General features: G+C 45.3%; 2 protein-coding genes across 21 annotated transcripts in view; one reads left to right on the top strand and one right to left on the bottom strand.

The window, feature by feature from the left end:
- The window catches only part of ABI2 (abl interactor 2), a 65,581-nt gene extending 54,522 nt beyond the window's left edge, over positions 1-11,059 (top strand). For 9 of the 18 annotated variants that reach the window (XM_054636254.2, XM_054636250.2, XM_054636253.2 and 6 more), the window contains 3 exons: positions 828-914; positions 1,241-1,414; positions 4,950-11,059. In XM_054636254.2, the coding sequence (XP_054492229.1) occupies positions 828-914; positions 1,241-1,414; positions 4,950-5,125 (437 nt within the window). In that variant the 3' untranslated portion in view covers positions 5,126-11,059. The remainder of the gene's footprint in view (positions 1-827; positions 915-1,240; positions 1,415-4,949) is intronic. The other 9 variants (XM_054636258.2, XM_054636256.2, XM_054636257.2 and 6 more) reach the window with 1 other exon arrangement.
- A 645-nt stretch (positions 11,060-11,704) lies between these two features.
- Positions 11,705-21,101, bottom strand: part of RAPH1 (Ras association (RalGDS/AF-6) and pleckstrin homology domains 1) — a 184,430-nt gene continuing 175,033 nt past the window's right edge. For all 3 annotated transcript variants that reach the window (XM_077181324.1, XM_077181323.1, XM_077181322.1), the window contains one exon: positions 11,705-19,724. In XM_077181324.1, the coding sequence (XP_077037439.1) occupies positions 17,751-19,724 (1,974 nt within the window). In that variant the 3' untranslated portion in view covers positions 11,705-17,750. The remainder of the gene's footprint in view (positions 19,725-21,101) is intronic.

The following is a 21,101-nucleotide window of genomic DNA, read 5'->3' as shown; positions in this document are numbered from 1 at the left end:
TAGATAACTGAAACTAGCATCCCAGGCTTAAACCACAGTTCAGCATTACAGCATTTGCAACTGGCTGAAAGCATCTTCTTTAACTGGGAATTCACATATATTGTACAAAGCAGCTCTTATTGTACAAAGAGAGCCCTTCTGGTACCAGTGAAAGGGCTGTTCAGAGTTCAGTGCAGAGAAGTCAGGTGGGGAGGAAATCAGGCAGCACATCTGGAACAGGCTCTGTGGTTTGGCAGCAGCACAGTGTGCTCTGTTCTGTCAATAAGATCAGAAGTGTTGCATCTTTCAGATCTGCACAGTTCTCAAAAGGCATCTTTTTCTGTTTTGTCTGAAATAGCTGCCTCATTCAATAGGGCTTTGGCCTACATCTTGGAAAAAAAGAGGTATATCCATTTTCATTACTAGGGATTCATGGATGCAGTTAGTCACCTCTATAAATATCAATTAGATTTGAGATGGGGAGGATTATAGGCAGAGAGTCCTCTTGATACCTTTTTTAGGTCCGCCCATAAAGTGTTATATTCTGTAGTAAGAAACTTCATCTTAAGGGAATCTCATAGTCATATCAGAAAAATGCTTCAGCATGAATTTTTAATGTTATGAAAAAGAGCTGGGTTGGAAATTTTAAAAATAGAGAAATATCCTTGAAGAAAGGATTAGGAATATGCTTAAACCACCTGAGCCATTTTTCTTTAAATGTCAGTCTTTTTATCTCAGCTTCTTAGCAGCCTGCTGCACTGTCTTAGTGGTGATGATGTCTACTTTCCTGTTTGCTGCTTTGTTGTGTTTCTAACTGGATGCCTCTCTCTTTTTAATTTCTGTGGCAGCATCCCTTGCTCCTCCTCCCCCCTCCATCCTACAGGTAACTCCACAGTTACCATTAATGGGATTTGTGGCCAGAGTTCAAGAAAACAGTAAGTTTGCTGCTTCCTTGTGCAATGTTTTATTACTGGATGTGGCTTTTGGATTGAGTTGATGAAAGATTTGTATGTATATAGCCAGGATTCTGCATTCTCTACTGCCTCTGCAAGTTCATCTGAAATTGTGAAGGGTGGGGAAAAAGAAATAATCTTATTGGAGCTACCTGGTCATTCCTTCTCTGAATTTTCCTCTCTCTAGTGTATTTTCACAAGTTACAATTGTTGGTCCCACTTCCATTAATTGGGCTCGAGGGTATTACTTGAAGCAGCTGCCATGGCTGTAGAGACATTTTCATGGTTGTGCTGTTACTTCTGCTCAGTTTCAGATACTCCTCCCCCCCCACCGCCTGTGGACGAGGCGGTGTTTGATGAGTCTCCACCTCCACCCCCACCTCCCGAGGATTATGAGGAGGAGGAAGCAGCTGTGGTGGAGTACAGTGATCCCTATGCTGAGGAGGACCCTCCTTGGGCACCCAGGACATACTTAGAAAAGGGTAGGTTTGGAGCTGGAAGAGACAGTAGGGTTGTATTTTTAACAACTTTTTGTGTGTGTTCCTGCCCTCCTGCTTTTGCACATGGAGTCTGCCCACACTCCTTCATACCAGACTTTGGTATGACAGCATTTTAGTCAGTAGCAAAAGAGAAAGAAGAGGCCCTGATGTGTGTTTATAGTGTCTCTCATAGTAATGTAAGGTGGTGTGTGCACATGCCTTGAGAAACAACTTTCTATTTGAGGAAATAATGATGTTTGAATGATTGTTCTGTTCTGCTTTCCTGTGGGAGCTTGGGAACTAAAATAGTTTATATAGGTGCATATAGACATGGATCTGTTCCATCTCACATGGGATAGCAAAACTGTAAAGGAGAGTCTTTAAAGATAAGCTGGAGAAAATCAGGCTTTTAGTCAGAAAATGTTTCCTGTGGAGAACAAAAGTATAAGAAGCCAAACATTTTCTCTACTGATGTAGGGACACATGCAAAAACAGAATTTTGATCTGTATTTTTAAAACTAGATGACTAAAACATCAAAAAGGTCGGTGTGTTTTTAGAAACACTTTTAAAAGTAGTAGAAAATATAATTGCTTTCAGCATATGAAGAACTATTAAATAGTAGTTTTAGGATACCAGAAAAAATGAGATATTGACATAGATGTGGATTCTGTTGTAGTTACATGAATGTCTCTACTTAGCCCATGTCTTGAGATTTGACTGCTTTGCTGGAATTGGGAGAGAAGCGCTTGGCTGTGAGTTTTTTCTAGCAAGCTTTGAAGCTTTAAAATTAATGAGAAACCTTATACTAAAAGAGGACTTTAATACTCAAAAAAATTGTATACTTATCCTGCTGGGAATTAAAATGCTTTATTCAGTAAAATAATTTATCCTGTGGCAACTCCTTAAGTTCCTATAAATAGTATTCTGTTCCACATGATTCAAAGTGGACAAAATAGATGAAAGTAAGTAGCTCTTCCAATACATTTACCCCCAATAAGTAGCATTCCCAATTCTTAGGATTTGTTCTTGTACTTTTGATATGATCCTTCTCCTATTTAAGTTCATAAGAGAGCACTTTTATAGGGTTAGGTTAGATGACCTTTGCAACAGAAGCTGGGACACCAAAGAGGTGTCAAATACAAGAGAGTTGCTGTATCCTGGAATGGGATTCAATATGACCCCATTCTGTAGAGGGTCAAGCAGTGTGGGAGGTTAAGAGCTGAGGATGGAGCCTGCAGCTGAGCATGGCAGTGAGTAGCAGATCCATTAGGAACAGATGGAGAAATTGTTCAGTAGGATATGGTTACTGGGGATGCTGAACTTGAGGACACTGCCACGTGACTGTAATAGCAACAGCCAGCCTGCGGTGTCCAGGGATGTGCACTGCATTGAGCTCCGTGTCTGGACGTGGGGCAGCAAAAGATAAGAAAATGACCTGGCTCTGCAAATCAGATTAATGGAAAGGGGTATCCAGAAGGAAAAGTTGCACTTTCACCACTTAGAGAAAGTGTGTGTTCACAGATTCCAGTTGGATAATCAGCCTAGCCTACATTTGTGGTCAGTGGGATATAAGAGTTCAGCCAAAATCTGTAATTGTTGAAGAACCAAAGATCACTCATTGGAAGAATATCAACCTAAATGAGTAATTCTGTTTTTTATTACTGCATTGAAACACATTCAGACAGAAACTAAAAGAAGCCCTGGCTTAGGCTGACAGGGCAGGATGCCACCTCCTGAGTCACTATTGCTGCTTCCTGTCTCATCTGGAGCCTTTCTTGCAATGCTGGCCTGGCCTCCTCCTAACTCGGGGCATGTGACAAGCTCACAGCTTGAACTGATGGGACTACAGACTGAGGGATTAAACAGCCTTTTAGAGAGAGGACTGTTGCCAGTACACAAATAACATACTGGAGGAAGCAGTGGTGATGTAAAAACAAAACCAGGCTTCAGGTAAATTTTATGAGGCTTAACAAAAAGCAAATTTTCTTCACAAATTTAAGGAAGAGTTTCCTTCTTGTGATCATGAAATAGTGAATCCATTCAGTATCCAAAGGAACTAGAGTACACTCAAAAGTCAGAAAGAAAGGAATTGGAAGTTATCCTGGTCCTTGGATGATGATGATGATTATTATTATTGTCATCAAGAGAATGAAGAAAAATAGCACAGTGACTCGAGGAAGAAATTTCAAAACCCTTAAAAAGGAATTTTGAAGGACTTAAATCAAATGCATCACATGTTCATACACTTGTTTTTCAAGCTAAAATCATACTTGTTTCTCCATTGGTGTTTTGTTTGCTTAGAATTATATGTACAGAAGAAATTACTTAACAACTGCTGACACAATTGTAGAGCTAACAATATTTGTTTTCAAAGTATGCTCTAGTCACATGATAAAAAAAAATTCTTTGCATACTCTGATTTTCCTCTGGGATTGATCTGTATATTTTATAATCTCTTCTGGATCCAGGTTTCCCTAGTGTTGGTTTGTGTTGATTCCTTTGCTCCCTCAAAAAGGAAATGACCTTTCTTTTGGAAAGAATGATGAGTTTATTAGGACTCTTGGACAGTGGTTTATGAACACATGCTGTTAATTTTTAATCCTTGCTTTACTTTAGAGTATCTTTCCATCTATCCCCAGCACAAGATTTTAGGATCTCTATCCAACATACTTTTTTTTTTTCCTTAGTGGCAGCACTGCATGTTTCATTGCCAAGTTCTCAAAGCAGTGATTGATGCTATTTGGTAAAGTACTCAGAGTCTGGCATAGCTAACTTTCTCTATGAAACACATAATGATAGCACTGAGATTGGAAAAATGTTATCAATTTTATGTCTATTTTCTGGCATTTCAGGACAGTTCTATTTAAAATTTCCAAGTGCTTTGTCCAGTTTCTTTGCCTTTCCTAACAACTTTTGTGCCATCACTAAAATATTCTGCAGCTGTAACAAAAAATGTCCTGATACACTATGTGTACATTTCCACCTTCCTTCTTCGTGGCTTCTAACAGGGATTTGCCCACCTTGGTGCTGTGTCCCTGGGAGTGGCTGCTGGATATTGAGATGCACATGATCTTTAGAGATTTAAACGTGGAAGTGGCTAAGGTAGATGGAGGTTTGGGATGTCAGCCTTGGCTCACCCATACTGTGACCTGAGGAGAGCTCTTGGTGCACTCCCTCTTCCATGTTCTCCTGCTCTTTCCTGTGCTGAGATCTGGTTTAGCACACATAGGAATAGTTCTGAGTGGTCATAGCCATGGGGATTCACAACCACCTTGTTGTATTGTTCCACACCAAAAGTCTATCATACAGTTGGACACTTCCTCTGGTGGGTCTGGAAATAGTAAGAATAGGGGAGTTAAAGGAGTCCTGGCTCATGTGCTTCAAAGTGTGAGCTTGTACAAAAGGGGGTGGAAGAAACTGTCTCAGCAGGTCATTTGGCACGCACACACGTGAGGCAGTGCCTGCCTGAGGGACAGAGACTGCATTTTCCTCCTCTTCCCCTAGCTCTCCTAACACTCACATTCTGTTCTTTCCTAGTGGTGGCAATCTATGACTACACCAAGGACAAAGAAGATGAGCTCTCATTTCAGGAAGGTGCCATCATTTACGTCATCAAGAAAAATGATGATGGCTGGTATGAGGGGGTCATGAATGGAGTGACGGGGCTGTTCCCAGGGAACTATGTGGAATCGATAATGCATTACTCAGAGTGAAGACCAGAGGACAGAACACTGCATTTCCTGCTGCAGGAGCTGTCAGGGCTTCCCAGATCTCCACCAGCTTCTGGGGCCCCATCCAGTGTAACTGAATGAAGGATAATAGTAACAACCACTCTTTTGGGTTTGGTTTGGTTTTTTTTTTTTCTTTTTCCCCCTCATGATAAGACAATAGTGATTTGAGTTGTTTGAACAAATGGCTCTTCAGCTGCCAGCAGAGGCTATCCTGAGCTATCTGACTTTGAATTAAGCTGACCCATTCAGATGTAACAAACTTGTTGATTAGCTCATACTTCACTCCAATTCTGACTTCTGACAGGCCTTGGGATTTGTCTCAGGAGTTCTGTGCGCCCTCATGGTACTATACCATTGGAAGCAGTGCCTGGCACTGGGGATGTCCTGGATGCTTGTGGTGAAGGTTACTGGCCAGTGGACATCCCCTGTTTCTACACTACACTCCTGTGCAGCTGGAAGAACAGTCAAGTGCTAGAAAACACTGGGATTTCTACACAGAGACGTTCCTGTAACTGCCTTCCAGATAGCTGGATGCTTCCTTAGCATACACACTTCTGCAGCTGCTCTGCACACGTAGGCTGACCCAGGGCACACAGAGCCAGCTTTCATTCACTCACCTTTCAGTTTAGACAATTCAGATGGCTGCAGCCCAGAGGATCCCCACCCCCATTTCTCATCTTCTGAATGCCACATATTTGTTTTGTGTTCTGCACTGATGTAACTGTGCTCCTCTCCACAGTGAGCTCCTTGCCACGGTTGCTGCCGGTTCAAACAGAACTCACAGATGACGTTGATGGTGAAGGCGAAACAAAGTTTACAGGTCCTCCTGGGGTCTGAGGATTAACTCTAGGGGGTGTGATCTTAGGTTCAAATCTACTCATGCCTGCTTGCACTAGAGAAACTTGCCCCCAACTTTAGTTTTATGCACAATATAATCTTAAAAATCCAATCAGGTATTGTAAATTGGCTATTTTGTACTTGACAACTAGATTTGCATATGTACTGTGAGAGCCCTGTGCAGAGGCAGGACAAACGGCAATTGTCGTCTTCATGTCTGTTGCCAAAATCTCTTCAGTGGAAGCAAAAAGGGCTGTTGTGTGTACTGGTTTCCCATGGAAATCCAAGCAGTAACTAGTAGTAGTCCTAGCTCTTCCCCTAGCCCTCTCCATTGTTTATTATAATAGGTATTTTGAGCTGTACTGGTGGCTTGGGGTGGAGTAGTACCAAGTGAAGGCTCTGTAGCCAGCCCCTTGTGATGATACTTGTCTTTCTAATCTAGTCTCAGTTAACAATTCTGCTCAGTGATTGTACACAGCAGATCACTGTAAGTGATTGGTTATACTCATCTGCCCTTAGGAACATCTAAATGTTACCTGTGGGTAAATATCATCCATTAACTAATTACATTTCCTTTTAAGTCTTGTTAGCCTGCAAATTGAGAGCCTCCTGGGCAAGGGCATCTTTAGACTGTCACCTGGCCAAGTTCTGGTACCAAGCTGGTACCAAGAGTAGCTTGTCCAAGGTGAGACAGTACTGCAGCTGGAGAGGCTGGTGTTAAAAAAGAGCAGTGCACAGGAGAGCAGGGCTGGATGTGTGATGGCACTGGCACCAGTACAGGTAACTGACCCAGCCCCTTGCTTGGTAGTTAGTGCAGTATCAGCATGGAGGTGCAGATTTGGTGCCAGCCTGGGCAGGGAGGTGCCATAGCTGCTCAGAGGGCAAGAGGAACAAACAAATAGGTGTGTTTGTAGGCCATGGAGGAATGTGATCACCTGCTGTGAGCTTGTGGAACTCCTGTGACAGTGCACCAGAAACTGTCCTTCCAGTCTGCAGGAAGGACAACTTTGAAGAAACTTGTGTGCAGATAAAAGTTACCTTTTCCCTTGCTAATCCACATTGTCTTCTTTCTGGAAGCTGACAGCATTGTTTGGGCTGAGTGCCAGAAAAGATACCCTTCAAGCCTTTTACTCTCTGAAAAGTTTTCTTGCAGCAAGAGAAGCAGCCACGTTCAGTTCCCTCAGCCCATCATTTCTGTGGAAGCAAGTCCAGAACCACTGGTTGTGCAGGCACTGGAATAACTGTTTCTAGTGTCATTGGGCAGGTCTAAGCTTTTGGCACAGGGAGGTGGTGCTTCTAGCAAGATGATTGAACAGCAGCATTCACAAGCCTTTGGTGCTTACAGGGCAGCTGTGTTTTCCAGGAGTATCAGAGGTTTCCTGGCTTCTCTTGCCTTGGATATGTTTGTGGCAAAAACTGAGCCCACAGTGCTCAAATGCATTGTTAGGGCAGCTTAATGATTTCTTAAGTGAGAGCTGAACCTCTGCCTGTGTACCCAAGCTGCAGCTGGCAGGTCACACTTTAGTGAAACATGTCTTAACCCAGTTTGAGCAAGAGCTGGTGCTTGAACACTTCTGGCAGGTGGGTGGGGTAGTGTGTGCTCCCACTGTGTGTGATACTTTCTCTTCAGTCAGCTGGTTTTTCCTCTTGCAAGCTCTCTGTGTTGTGAGAGCAGAGCAGTGTGAGAGGAACGCTTGCAGAGCACAGAAGATGAGGCTACAAAACCCTTAGTGATTCCACTTTCAGGCCAGCTGTGTGACAGCTCCTGAAGAACTGGCTTTGGTCTGATGGGCCAGGGGTTATTTTGGTCCCTGCTGATAGAACATGGAATTGTTTATCCTGCAAGAACTGCTGTGGATGGAATTTCTGGGTCACCTCCTGCTGGTTTTATGCTTTATTATACAGTACTAATGTAAAGAAATTTGTTGAGTTTTATGCATATTTTTATTTTGTACAGATTTTAATTCTTTTGCTTGTTTGGGGATGATGTGATGTAATGGTCATAGACCAGGCCAAGGTAAACAGGCTTTGTATATTAATGTTACATAGATTGCATGCTAGTAAAGTCAGTGAGGGTTGTGTTTCCAGTTTTGTCCCTTGTACTTCTCCTTGTCCAAAACCTTCTCTTCCCCACCCCTTTTTAATTTACAGGTTTACTTTAAAAGGGGGTGGCAAATGGGGGGCTGGGGGAGAAACACCTCAGTATTTTAAATAAGGTGCACAACATCTCTTCACTGCTGAGTTTTGCTGCCACAGCTCATGGTGTTTTGCATCACAGGCTGTTGAAAGGGGAGTGTGCACGCATGAGAGGTGGGAGAAGGAGACACTCCAGCATAGCCCAAAGAGTGCTGAATGGCCAAAATGTAGATGTTTCTCCCTTTGTGAGAACTGCCTTAGCCCAGCCAGCTGTTTTCATTGTGCACAGAAATTGTTCAGCATCCTCTAGTGGTGTGTTTTGCCTTGGTTTACTGTGTATCAAAGGTTTGTTCCTTCCTCTTGGCACCAGGGACAAAGCTATTAACTACAGCTGCCTCTCTGTCATGCGCCTGATGAGAGGAAGTCTGACTGAGTCTGTCCACATCTAGTGCTGAAGCAGGTTCATTTTGGTGCCTTCATTCCAGCCAAAGAGAGAGAGCTGAGGCTGCATGTGTCTGACCAGTTCTCTCCCCTCTTTTTCCCCTTCCCCTCAGCTCTTGCAGCAGAGGGCTGAGAGGGGCAGGAGGGGTGACCAGCAAATTCTATGCCTGAGTGTCCTGAGGGCGTGTCCACGTGCAGTGGCTGGAGTAGGCACCAGAGAGCTGCAGCAATGCTGGATCACTTGATGGTCTGACTGGTTAGACACAGACACACAGAGGCACTGAAGAGCCACAGCTCTCACTGCAGGGCAAGAGGTGTGGCTTGGCCCTGAGGTAGATGACAGCTTGGTGTGTGTTACCAGGAGGCTGACCATGTTCCTGGAATTCAGCTTATCCTTGCAGATAGTTGAGTTGGATGTCATAAGAGTGTCTGGAGATGTCTGCTGGTGTGAACCACAGGTCCTGTGGTGTGTGGCTGGGTGGCTTACCGTGGATGCCAGAAAGGCTTAGACCCAGCTAGTTCTTGCTAGAGCAGTTTGTTCTCCTTTCACAGCTGCTGGGCATTTTCTTTTCTTGCTGCTGAGGGTTCTTGGTGACAGCCAAAGTTGACAGTGGCAGTAATGCAGCTTCTGAAAAGTGCCACTTTCACCTGGGGTGTTTCAGTTGATCATGAAAAGAAAGCAAGGAAGCAGCAGGACTGAGGAGCCTTTTCCAGCAGAGGGTGTGTGGACTGCCTGCCTGCTGTGGATGTGCACATGGTTGACTAGAGGTGGAAAAGGACTCTGCACTGATCCTGTTGCGCTTCTGTGGTGCCTCCCACCGGTGCTTGATGGTGACTTAATACTGTCCTCTCCCTAGCAACTTCCACTACTTCCTAACAGATGCAGTGGATGCACCTCTCTGCTGGAAACGAGCCTGCTTTTTTATTAGTTATGTCTGTGAGTTTCAGGCATAGAGCAAAATTTCCATGTTTTCTTTTCTGGAAAGGATGGAACTTTATGTGGTTTAGTAAACTGGGAGCATTTGCAGAGCTTCTCCTCCCAGAGGTGCAATAGGACATTTTGTATAACAGGTGACATCTGTATTCTCTGCAGGTCCTTTTTGGAAGCTGCTTAGAGGATGCTGTTAGACTGTGGTGCTGTGGCTTTACTAAGAGCAGTAGTTACATTCAGAATATGGAGAGTCACTGGTGAAGGCACTGCAGCATTTCAGGCAGTATTACAAACCCCATGCAGAGACTTCAGGACCTGTGTTGGCAACCGTGGCAGTAGAAAAGGTACAACACTGTTGCATTCACTAAGGCAAGTACTTACAACACTAACCTCTAGGGAAGGTGGTGGTGGAAACCAAGTACCAGCAGGATCCTGGGCTACGGCTTCTGGGGTGCCAGTTACAAGAATTTACCGTGCTTACAGGTGTATTCACCCTCCCCAGTTTCTGGCATCTCCCAGTATTTGGCACAGCTGCATTTTGTGGATAAAATGGTTATTACACAGAGGTCAGAACAGTACAAGAAGGGAACAATGTGTGGTTTGTGTTGGGGATTTTCCCCCCACAGTAGCTGAAGTCAATGTGCAGTAACAGTCCTATTTACCTACTTCTGATGTTAAAACTTTAAGCATAGTGAGACCCCCACCTCATATCCACGGGGACATGCTGAAAGCTTGATGCAGCCACAGTCTGAAAACTGCTGTTAAAAAGAGTAATTCACAGATCATGGTGTTCTGCTACTTTCATTTGGAAAAAACCCCACCCATGTGTTTTGTGTAATCTTCAGCCAATGGAGGAAGAGGTTTGGGGGTTTTTTTGGTACTCTAAATGTACTAACTTTATTAGCACCTGTGCTTATTACAAGACATATTTCAAGACAGTGATGGCAGCAGGGGCCTGCTGTCCAGAGGTAAGCCTACACCCAGGACCCTGCTGAACACAGACATGGGGACCCTGCTGAAATGGGTGCAGTATGTTTATTCCAGTTTCTCTTTACACCTCTGAAGAATCCTACAACTATTGACTAATAGGAAGAGCTATGTACAAATTTATTTCCATTACAGCGCCTCTGTAAGTGCTGACATGTCCGAGATTTTTTTGTAAAGAACAAGTGCTTCTTTTCACATTTGAAAAAGTGTCTTTTGCAACTTGCATGGACAAGTAGTTTCTATGAATTCTCTGGAGATGTCAGTGTCTAACATGGATTTTGTCCATGCACTTTTTTCTGAAAGCAGATACCCCCCTTTGGTTTGCAGTTGGAGCAGCACGCTCTGCTTTTGCTTTTGGCACTGCTGCTGCAGTGGATGGATGCAGAGCCCACTGTAAATGACCAAGCCCACAGGACTCTGGGGAGCTGTATGCCACCAGTAACGTTTAGTGTGTGTGCCATTTGAACCACCTTCCAGTGAGTGCAAAACCCAATTTTTAAATTTTTTTAATTGTACTTGGAATTAATTGTTGCTGTGTACTAAACCCTCTTGGTATGAGCCCTAAATAAAAAGAACAAAGCACACCTCATGTGTTCTGTGAGCGTGCCACAGCGTGTCACATTTCTTGTCTTTGGCTCCACACTTCAAAGCACCAGGGCCAGGGATCGTGGCTTGTGCGTGCAGGAGCCTGTCCCCGAGGCTCTCTGAGCACAGCTCTGCCCACAGCAAAGGTACAAACATTGGCAACTGCTGCCTTCAGCAGCTCCTCGCCCTCTGTGGGACTGCCCCTTGCCTGCACTCACTACAGTCATTCTCAAACCTCTGCTGCTGAGGCTGAGAGCATTTCCCAGGCAGGTTCCCACAGCCCCCAGCGCGGGGCCACAGCAGCACTTACCAGCCAGCAGCTGTTCCATGTGAGCTGAGCTGGCCAGCGCTCTGCAAGGCCGAGCAAGGAGCAGATGGGCAAGGGGAGCCTTCCCACGGGCTCCAGTTCAGCCCTGTAAGTGGTGTGCAGCGCCTGGCTGCTCCAGCCAGCTCTGAGCCAGCGGAAAGAACTGTGCAAAGGAGCAGCAGCAGTTTCCTTGGGAGTGAGCACAGGAATGGCATACAGCTGTGGGCCATCACCTACCTGACTCGCACCGAGAGGAACCACTGGTGACCTGAAAACACAATGTGGGTCTGAGCTCATGAAAAAGGAAAATTGCAAAACACATGATTAAAACAGAGTATTAAATTTAACTACATCTTTATTGAATTGTGCATATTCCATTGTATAATGATCTATATTGGGTACTCTATAATGTAGTATTTTTTTTGTCCTCTCTCATGCTTAAAAAAGTATATTTATACATATATTTATATATATTTATAATATGGCAAAGCTCCCCCCAACCTGACACTATCAGTCTAAAAGAGCTTTGATTTTTTTTTTTTTTCCTGTTTGGAAAGGGAAGAAGAGGGGAAGCAATCCCATTGAAAGATAAAATGTGCAATTTTCTTTTTAAAGCAGTAAACATGAATGTATTTACAGCACTCAGCACAAGTTTGCTGCACAGACAAATCATCATTGCAATGACACTTCTTACACTTGCATCTCCAGTATTATACAGAATATTCCCAGTGACTGGTAACAATTAGTGTAAGCTATAAACAAAACTGCTGCTCCAGTTCATTTCTGGTCCACTGCAGTCCACTAGGAGGCCTAAGATTTCCAATTAAAACTCATGACAAAACATTTAGTTTTTCTTTTAGAAGTACAAGCATTATTGTGCTGCACCAAATCAGCCAGCAGGGTGCCATGGGCACAGCTTTGTTTGCTAAACTGTCCTTGACAAGTGTGTACCCAGTTCCCAGTGTTGGTTAAAGGCAAGGGACACACGTCGTCTAAGAGTGGCACCCTGTTGTCTCACCAGACATGTGCTAGAGATCAGCAGTATGAGACCCCCGGCAACAAGAGACTGGTGTACACACATCTGCATACCTGGAATTTAGCTCAGAATGCATCTTTGGCATCTTGGGAAAGCTGGAAAGAAATTATTTTCCACTGTAACAACCGGTAGAGTTCCAAAATCTCCTAAAAGACAAGCTGCCTTCAAGCATTTAAATAAGGGGGTGTAGTGTCCACAATCTGTTACTGAAGGTCCTTCTCATTCATTTCTACAGCACTAGTTCCTGTTCCTTCAAGTCTTCTACCTTCTCTACCTCCCCTTTACCCAAGATCCATCTGCTGAGCAGAGAGCTCACGGAGTCCCTGCCCCACCGACTGCCTCAGAGCACCAAATGGCCATCACCCAAGTCACTGTTTTCCCCGTGGTTGGTTAGTAGCAATTAGAGTAATTAGCGGGCGTTTTTCATCTCGCTTGCAGTTTAGTGTCTTAAACTTCTCACAACTAGACCAAGCCTGTGTCAGTATTAGTGAGTGCTGCCCCTGCAACAAAACCCTGATGGTTTGGTTTTTTTGCCCCTTCATGGGTATTTTTTAATTCAAGGAAAGAAAATTCAGAAAGGAAAATTACTCAGCTTAGACAAACTCAGAATTCCAAAATAAAGCTTAAAACCCCATCAGCATGTGGCAAAAAAAATCCAAGAGAAACTATCCCTTATAGTGTTAAAATCCTCTCTGGTTTGGAGTCTGTCCCAGTGGTGCAAGGGAATAAATGCAGAGCTCGACACCAGGTGCCACAAATGGGCCCCAAAGTAGTAAGACTCACCTGCAGCTGAGGAGCACTGTGTGACTGAGTACGTAATCTACACCTTAGTAATGCTATAAGGAAAAAAACCCCAACAACCAACCAAGTTCCCATGTTCTGGCTTCATCCTCACTACCTTCTGCCAGGAATTCATACTGCTTTTCTGGAGTGCAACTGATTTTAACATGACACTAGTTGAAATAATACTCATATTAGGACCCACTTATAATCTTATTTGGAATATGAAACAAATTTACCTGCGATAGTACCACTGTAGCAAAACAATTTGGTTCTATGCTGTTTTCTGTAAAAAGCAGAAAATTTCTTTTTGCCCTTCTGCTGTTGAAATGGCACTTTTGGTTCCTTAAACTGTGGAAAAAAAAATTTAAGTGAGAGGAAGACTGGCCACACTTTATCTCTGAGCTGATATGATTCATCTGGTTGCCTAAGGGCACAGGAAGAAGGAGTTAGAAAACCTATAAATGTGCAAGCCCAGAACAGTAAATGCTAAAATGCACTTCTTGAAAAAACTGCTTCCTCTCCCCTCAGACCTGAAACCAAATAATCCAGGTACCAGCACTTTGTTTCCCTGATGTGTCCCTCACTGTTGCCCTACAGACAAGTGCAGAGTAAGCTCAGGAGAGGAGCTCTTTGGCTTTGAGGTCATCACCAAGTCAGAGCAGTCAGGGGTGGTTTGCCACAGGAGGAAACCACTGTGCAGGGTGAAGCAGGAAACTTCCTCTTCCATAGAAAATAAGAGAATGATTCAAACACTTGTGCCTAACTTCCTCTCCCAGCTACAGATGCTAAAAGACTAACGGCCCCAAGCATGGCCACCTGAAACATGTTACCTATGGTTTGTTTAGAACCTGTGGTTTCTTTTAGTTTTAAAAGTAACTTCTCATCTAAGCTTAGTGCTGCTAGAAGAGCCTAATTTTCCCTTCAAAGCAACTCCCCAGCACCTGAATGGTGATGTAAGCATCTGAGAATAGCTCCCTGCTTTCTACACCTGGGCTGTGGGCACAGACACGTGGTTCTGCTACTCAGAGGTGGATGCTACGCTGCAGAGCAGAGGGGAAATGAAGACTGAATGTGGAAAAGATTAACGAACACAGCTGAACCCTCTCAGGTGCCCTTGCAGCAGCAGGGTCCTCTGACAGCCACCTTAACAAGTGGCCACCCTGTGCTCTGCCTCATGAAATGCAACTGCAGCTGTACACTCTGTGTATTTTGAGATCAAAGCACTTTTGTGTCTGGAGTATGAACACTCAGCCTTCACATGCCCATTTTAAAACTACCAAAAGTATTAGTGCCCATATTTGTGGCAGGAAGCCTCTTCCTGGGTGTCTGAAACCCAGCCCCTTAATTTTCAGATTTAATAAATATTATGGTGTAATTATGAGATGACTGCACATGGGGGGAAAACAACTTACTTGCAAAATAAGGTGTAAATATTCACTGTCACAAAATCAGTAAATATACTGGAAAAGCAAGTTACAGTGGGGGGTAACTCATAACCTGAAAAGGCAATCAGGTTGTCTGAAGCACACTGTAGTCAAATTTCCATGCTCAGCTGAGAGAAAGCAAGCAGCAGCCACTCACTGGATCACCAGGAAGGAAGGAAACTGCCTTAGGAAGGAAACTCTAACTAGAAGGAATACAGGGTGCCACCTTTGCTGATATTCATTCTTTTTGCTGCAGACTTCAGAGTTGCACAACTGTCTCCCAGCAAGCTGTGGGCAGCCTGCAGCCTGCATGGATTAATTGTCTAGGGAGAGATACCAGGGAAATAAATGTGGGCACAAAAAAACGAGAACAAAGCTGAAATGCCTCTGAAGAAATTGCACTCAGAACACTGATGTGCCAAGTCCAAAGCCCAGAGGTACCCGCACTGAATGAGCTACAGTAAAAGGGCTGGAAGTGACACACACCAGTAAGGCTGCCTTGGGAAACGAAAAGCAGATGGGGCAAGCAGAATTCCCTGACTGCTCTCACCTGGGAGCACATGTTGCCAGGAGCAGGAGAATGTGCCCCCCTCCCCATCATGGCTAAGGGCACAGCAGTTACAGCCGTAGCGAGCACCTTTTGCCCTCTGCTGTGTCTGAGCCCCAGGAGCTGCGCACAGCACACAGCAGCAGGAGGGGCAACGTGAAAATTACAGCACCCATGAACTGCAGTATAGCTTAACAACCCTCCTGTGAAGTTAGTCACCAGCTACACTGAGCATGCTTAAAATAACAATGCAAATGCTTTTAAGGACACTTTGTAAGCACAAAAATAGTAGAAACAAAACTTGGTGAACAATTTGAAAGATACAAAAAAGTGCCTTTCCATAGCAGTGCTTTAAAAATGCACATAATGGTATATACTCTTATTGCTCAAAAAATCTAGTCTGAAATATTAAAACAATTTCCAGAGGTGCTGAAACAGATTTTAAAAAAATCATATGAAACAGTTCAGCAGAGACAGCACCACTAATTCTTCTCTTTTCATGATGCACCTATTTAAAACTATATAGTTATAGATGTGTAATTTTCCACCTCAAATTAGCAAAACTTTTTTTCCTATTAATAAAATATTCACAAAGACATTTATTTCATTATTTGGACTTAAAAAAAAAAAGTTATTAAAAAAAAGGGAATGGGGGACACTGTCACAATATTTCTTAAATGTATCATCCTGAATTACTTTAATGAAAGATTAGTTTTATTGGTTTTACACATGTGAAGATACTGCCAGGTCAAGCTGCTGTCTTTGTTTCATTCTTTGGGAAAAAGAAAGCATTTAAAGTTTGTTTTTGGAGAAAAAGTAGGCAAACAGTGAAATTATTTGCCCTATGAGTCTGTTGATACTATGTATTGACAATATCCCCATGCTGACAAGGGAAGCTGTAACAGCTGGATGGGGGTAGTTACAGTCCAAGTATTTTAGTTGTTTTACAAAGGCTGTGTCCCACCACCCTGCAAGGAATGTGCAGTGATACATAAGACCACTTACACTACCTTATCACAAGGTCTGAGTATGTGGGTAAGACTGTACAATCAAGCTACTGAAGTAGCTACTGAAGAAAAAGGACTGTCAATCATGCTTGATGTGGTGACCGATTGTAAATCGGTGACTAACAAAAACCAAGCAAACCAATAGTCTACTTTCTAATCATATGGGCCCTTAGATGAAATTCTTAGCAAATGTTATTGCCTCTTTAAGGTTGATTTTTTCCCAGTCTTCTTCCTTGACAGCTAGAAGTGCAACTTTGTAATACAGGTTAATGCACTGGTCACAGTCTCTGGCAGGTCAAAGAGAGAGAATTCCTACTCTGCTTGTCCTGAAATTGCTGCTCCCTTCTCTCTTTCCAGAAGGGAAAGTTTCCTGACAATTTCCAGTCAACGACAACACTTTCTTCACACATTTCCAGACACTTATTTTTGTGAAGACACTACATCTTACCAGGCCCAGAGCAGGTGAGACTGGACGCTGTGCATGCCTGTGTGAGCGCACAGCACTTTCTATAGAAACCTACCTGTTCACTCAGGGTAAGAGTTACACGGACAGCTCACGGATCGGCGTGGGTCAGCCTTGGGGGTTGGCAGAATTTTCAATTGCAGGAGTCCTGGCAGCTTTCAGAAGGGGTTAACACAAATATATTCATCTTGAGCCATAGAAACAGATGATTGAGCCTATTATCAGTTAGAATGCATAATGGTTTGGAATAATATATATTTATCCTACTTAACTGCATGGACAAATAAGTTTGAAATAATTTCTATCAGTGTATATTTTTAAACTATTTGAAAGGAGGGGGAGGCTCTTTATAGTATAAATATATTTCACTCCAGCCCACTATATATAAAATCTATTTCTTTCCTCTGAACATACTCATTTTCAGTAGTATTATGACCAGAATGTTTTGGTATGTTTAATCTGTACTTTTCAATCAATGGACAACATACAGTTACCAGCCGAACACCTCAGCTTTGCAGAATTTACCCACCACAAACTGCTGAGAAGTTTGTGGGTTTGAGTTTTTTATTTCCTTTCTTTAAAGTGCCCCCTACATCTCCATCTTTATGGTATGATTTGACCAGTTAGAGTCCAATTCCAGGTAATATACTGACTGAAACAATAAATACGGTTCTACAAAAACATTCTGGTTATCTTCTATAATTGCGATGAAATATATCACAATATATTATATACCTACACTTATTATACATGCACAAACATGTCTCACATGGACAGACACTACAAAAAAATTATCTCCCTCCCCCTCCCCTAAATGCAGAAAAAGTAAGAAAATGGGGGTTTGGTCCAATCCATAAGGAGGGTAAAAGAAACTGAAAGAATGAAGCCAACACCTCTCTACCCACTTTTCCCAATAAAGTATCAACATCCCTACGCCCCCATCTTTCTTAACCTAGCCATGAAAGGGGAATGTCTTTACATTTAGCCATAGCTGCAGTTTGAGATCACCTCTTTTAATGGGGCTGTCATCCACATCCCCACATCCTCTCCACGTGCACGGGATCGTGGGCTGGCCGATCACAGCAGCCCACAAGTCATGGAGAGCACTGGATCTGGGGACTGACTACCAGTCCCGTGACAGCTTGGTGTTCTGATCCCTTTTGGGGGGCGCGGGGGGCGGCCCCCTCCGTAATGTTGCATAGCCAGATATATGACTGCCCCCAAAGCTGCTGGTCTTCTGCTGGTCAGCCAGCAGCTCTGGCGGTGGCGGAGGCAGGGCCATGTCGTCCATGGTGGCCGTGGGCTCTGTTCTGGACACGCGCGCGGAGGAGAGCGAGCCGTGCCGGGTGATGGATTTCCGCTGCAGCGTCCGGTTGAGGTCTGCCAGGAATCCCGGCTGAACGCTAAGGCTGGACTTGGGTGAGGTGGGCACTTGTGGGCCAGCTGACCCTGGGGGCTCCGCAACCTCCGCCTGTGTCAGTCGGGTGCTGTCGTTCCGCTTGGGCCGTGTGGGTGGTGGGGCTTTTTTCACAGATGGTTTTGACCATGCCTGCGGCTGGGGATTTACAACGGCGACTTTTGGGGAGGTGCTGCCTGAAAACACAGATGGAATTTCTACTGGAGGGGGAGGAAGATCTATTTCAGGGGGTGGTGGTGGGAAGTCTGAATCGGATGGTGGTGAAGGGAATTCAACCACAGGTTCCTTTCCAGACACACTCGTAGCAGAAGCCTTGGCTGGCATCCCCCCTTGTGGAAGGACAATGGGCAGGCTCACACCAGAAAGGTTGAGCTTTCCTGGCTTTGGAGGGGCTGGAGGAGGCGATGACTCCTTGGAAGGAGATCCTGATGGCTCTGGGGAGTGTGCAAATTTGCTGACAAGGCGGTCCACTGAAGGCCTCTTGGACTCATGGTACTCAGCGGAGCTTGTGGACTTGATGCTGGAGTTGCGTTGAGGTGTTGGAGGTGGTTTCTTCCCTCCAGGGCTTGATGTCTTGCCGGCCTTTTTTACCGGAGACCCTGATTTGTCAGGCGGGGGAGAACCTGCAGAGGAAGCTGGGGAAGGAGGTGGAGGAGGAAACACTAAACTGCTCTCTGGTGGAGGAGGGGGGAAATCTGGCGAAGGAGCAGCAGCAGGCTGCCATTTGGGCTTTGCCTTCACTGCTGGAGGCGACTGTGGAGCCACACTCAGTGGAAGGGGTTTCAGAGGCTGGGGCTCAGTGGCAGGTGGCGTGGGAGGAGGAGGGGGGAACTGGCTGACTATCTGCTTCACCACCGATGGCACTGGGGACTGAGGGGACGGAGGAGGCTTTACTGAGAAACTCTGCTGCTTTGGGAATGTTGCAGGGGGAGTGGGGCCAGGAGGGGCCGGGGGCAGAGGAGGCACCTGGGGAGAAGTGACACTTGGTTGTTTCTTTATTGCAAGGGGCAAGGCTGCAGTCACAGGGGGAGTGACATGCGTGACCCCTGGTGATGCTGCCTTCCCGCTAGGCTGAGGGGGCAGAGCTGCCATGACAGGCTTTGGGGGTGCCTGGGGTGGTGGTGGGGCAGGCACAGGAGGAGGCGGTGGTGGCAACGAGGAGGCAACAGCGGCCTGGCTTATATTTGGTTGGACCTGATGTATCTTGGGGGGCGGCGGTGGTGGAGTGAACTGCGGCACGGAGGGGGCACAAGGTGCCGGCTTCAGCTGTGCCATGGCCGAGCCCGGTGTGGGGGGCGGCGGTGGGGGCGGGGGGGGCGGCATGACCCCGTTGGGGGGCACCAGGATCTGAGGCTTTGCCGAGGGCGGGGGCGGCGGCGGGGCCTGCTGCACAGCAGGGACTTTGGAAAAAGGGCCGCCGTGCTGGGCCGCGTTCTGCAGCCGGGTGATGGTGCTGTACTTGACGAACATGGTGGCGGGCGAGCCCCCGGACGGGGCGGCCTGGCTGGGCAGGGGCGGGGGCGGAGGGGGCGGCGGCGGCGGGGGCGGAGGGGGCGGCGGCGGGGGCGGTGGCAGCGGCGGGGAGGGCTGCGATGCTGTGTAGGGCGTCACCGCTTTCGTCTGCGGGGACACGGGGGCTGCGACAGACATGAAGGGCCGACCTGCAGGCTCCACTCGGGCCTATGGGGAAGGGATTTTTAGTGAAAGTGGAAAGGGAGAAAAAGAAGAGAGAGGGAAGGAGGGAGAGAGAGAAAGAGACAAAGAGATTATAAAGTGAAGGTCTAAATGTGCCCAACATTAAAAATTAAGTGGCAGATTACAGCATGCAAGAATTATTAGCAAAACACTGGAGCAAGAGACAATTCCATACACTGACAAGCCGGGACCATGCAAGGGGATGGGGCAGGCTGGGAGGAGAGCCGACAAAAATCAGGGGAGCCAGTTCTGCTCCAAGCGAAGCTGCTGACAGAGGGAAAATACAGCAGCAGCCTTGTTACTGCCCTGGGGCAGGCAGTGGGACCCAGTGAGAACTACCGGCCTGCTTTGGACAAGCGTAATGACCCAAACAGAGCCCCCCCAGAGCAGCCAGGCCGTGACCGAGGCAGAGCCAGAGGCTCTGTAGACATCTCAGCGCAGTATGACTGGAATCAAAGCACACACAGTCTCCCAGAGCATGTCAAATCCTTACATCTGTTAGTTCAGGCCTTATACTGTTCAGTGTTACAAAATGTAGAAATCCTGAACTGCTCTAAAACACACTGAGAGCAAGCTCTGCAGGAATAATACTGAGATATTTTTCCTTCACATGCTCTACTATCCATGACTGGCAAGGAAAAAATAGGGAAGAAGAAGAACCAAGTTTTCCTAGAAAATTTCCCAGAAGGAAATGTTTAGACATCTGCAAAACAAAGTAAACTTGGGAAAGGAAAGTTACACATGCAACTCATATGTTAAAGAGAAAAAATAAGGAAAAACAGGGAAAAGCCGACTAATGGAAGGATCAATGGGAAAGCAGCAGGCAGTATTTTAGTCTACTTGTGTTGTGCTCAAGTTAAGTTGTTTCTCAAAAACTGTAAGCCTACATTCTTCTTAAAAAATTAAAATGACAATTGCATTACTCAAATTTATAAACATCCTCCTTATACAACGTGTTTTGGCTACAAGCCAAGTTGTGAATTTCACAGTGCACAGCACAGAAACATGCATTAGAAATACACCACCACCATAGTGACTGACCACACTGGGTGCCTATACCTTATTAGTAGATACTTTGCAATAAGTAAGCCCGATTAGGCTCATCTGCACGGGAAGAGCACATTTGCATATTGCTTTGTTCTAAACACAGGTGTGCAGTGTCTGCCTGTGCAGAACTCCATCAAAAGGATTAGAGTCAGAAGCAATAAACAGTGATTTTACAACAAACATGGGGTATGCCTCTGCCTGTCACATTAGGTCTGGAAGGCAAAAATATTAACAGGTCTGGATCAAGGTGTTCACATTACAAAACAGAAATCTTCATCTCTTGCAAGTGTTAGTCTGTAAATTACCATTCTCCCA

This window comes from Agelaius phoeniceus, chromosome 7 (assembly GCF_051311805.1).
Source record: "Agelaius phoeniceus isolate bAgePho1 chromosome 7, bAgePho1.hap1, whole genome shotgun sequence".
NCBI lineage: Eukaryota > Metazoa > Chordata > Aves > Passeriformes > Icteridae > Agelaius > Agelaius phoeniceus.
This window is presented reverse-complemented; position numbering and strand designations above follow the sequence as displayed.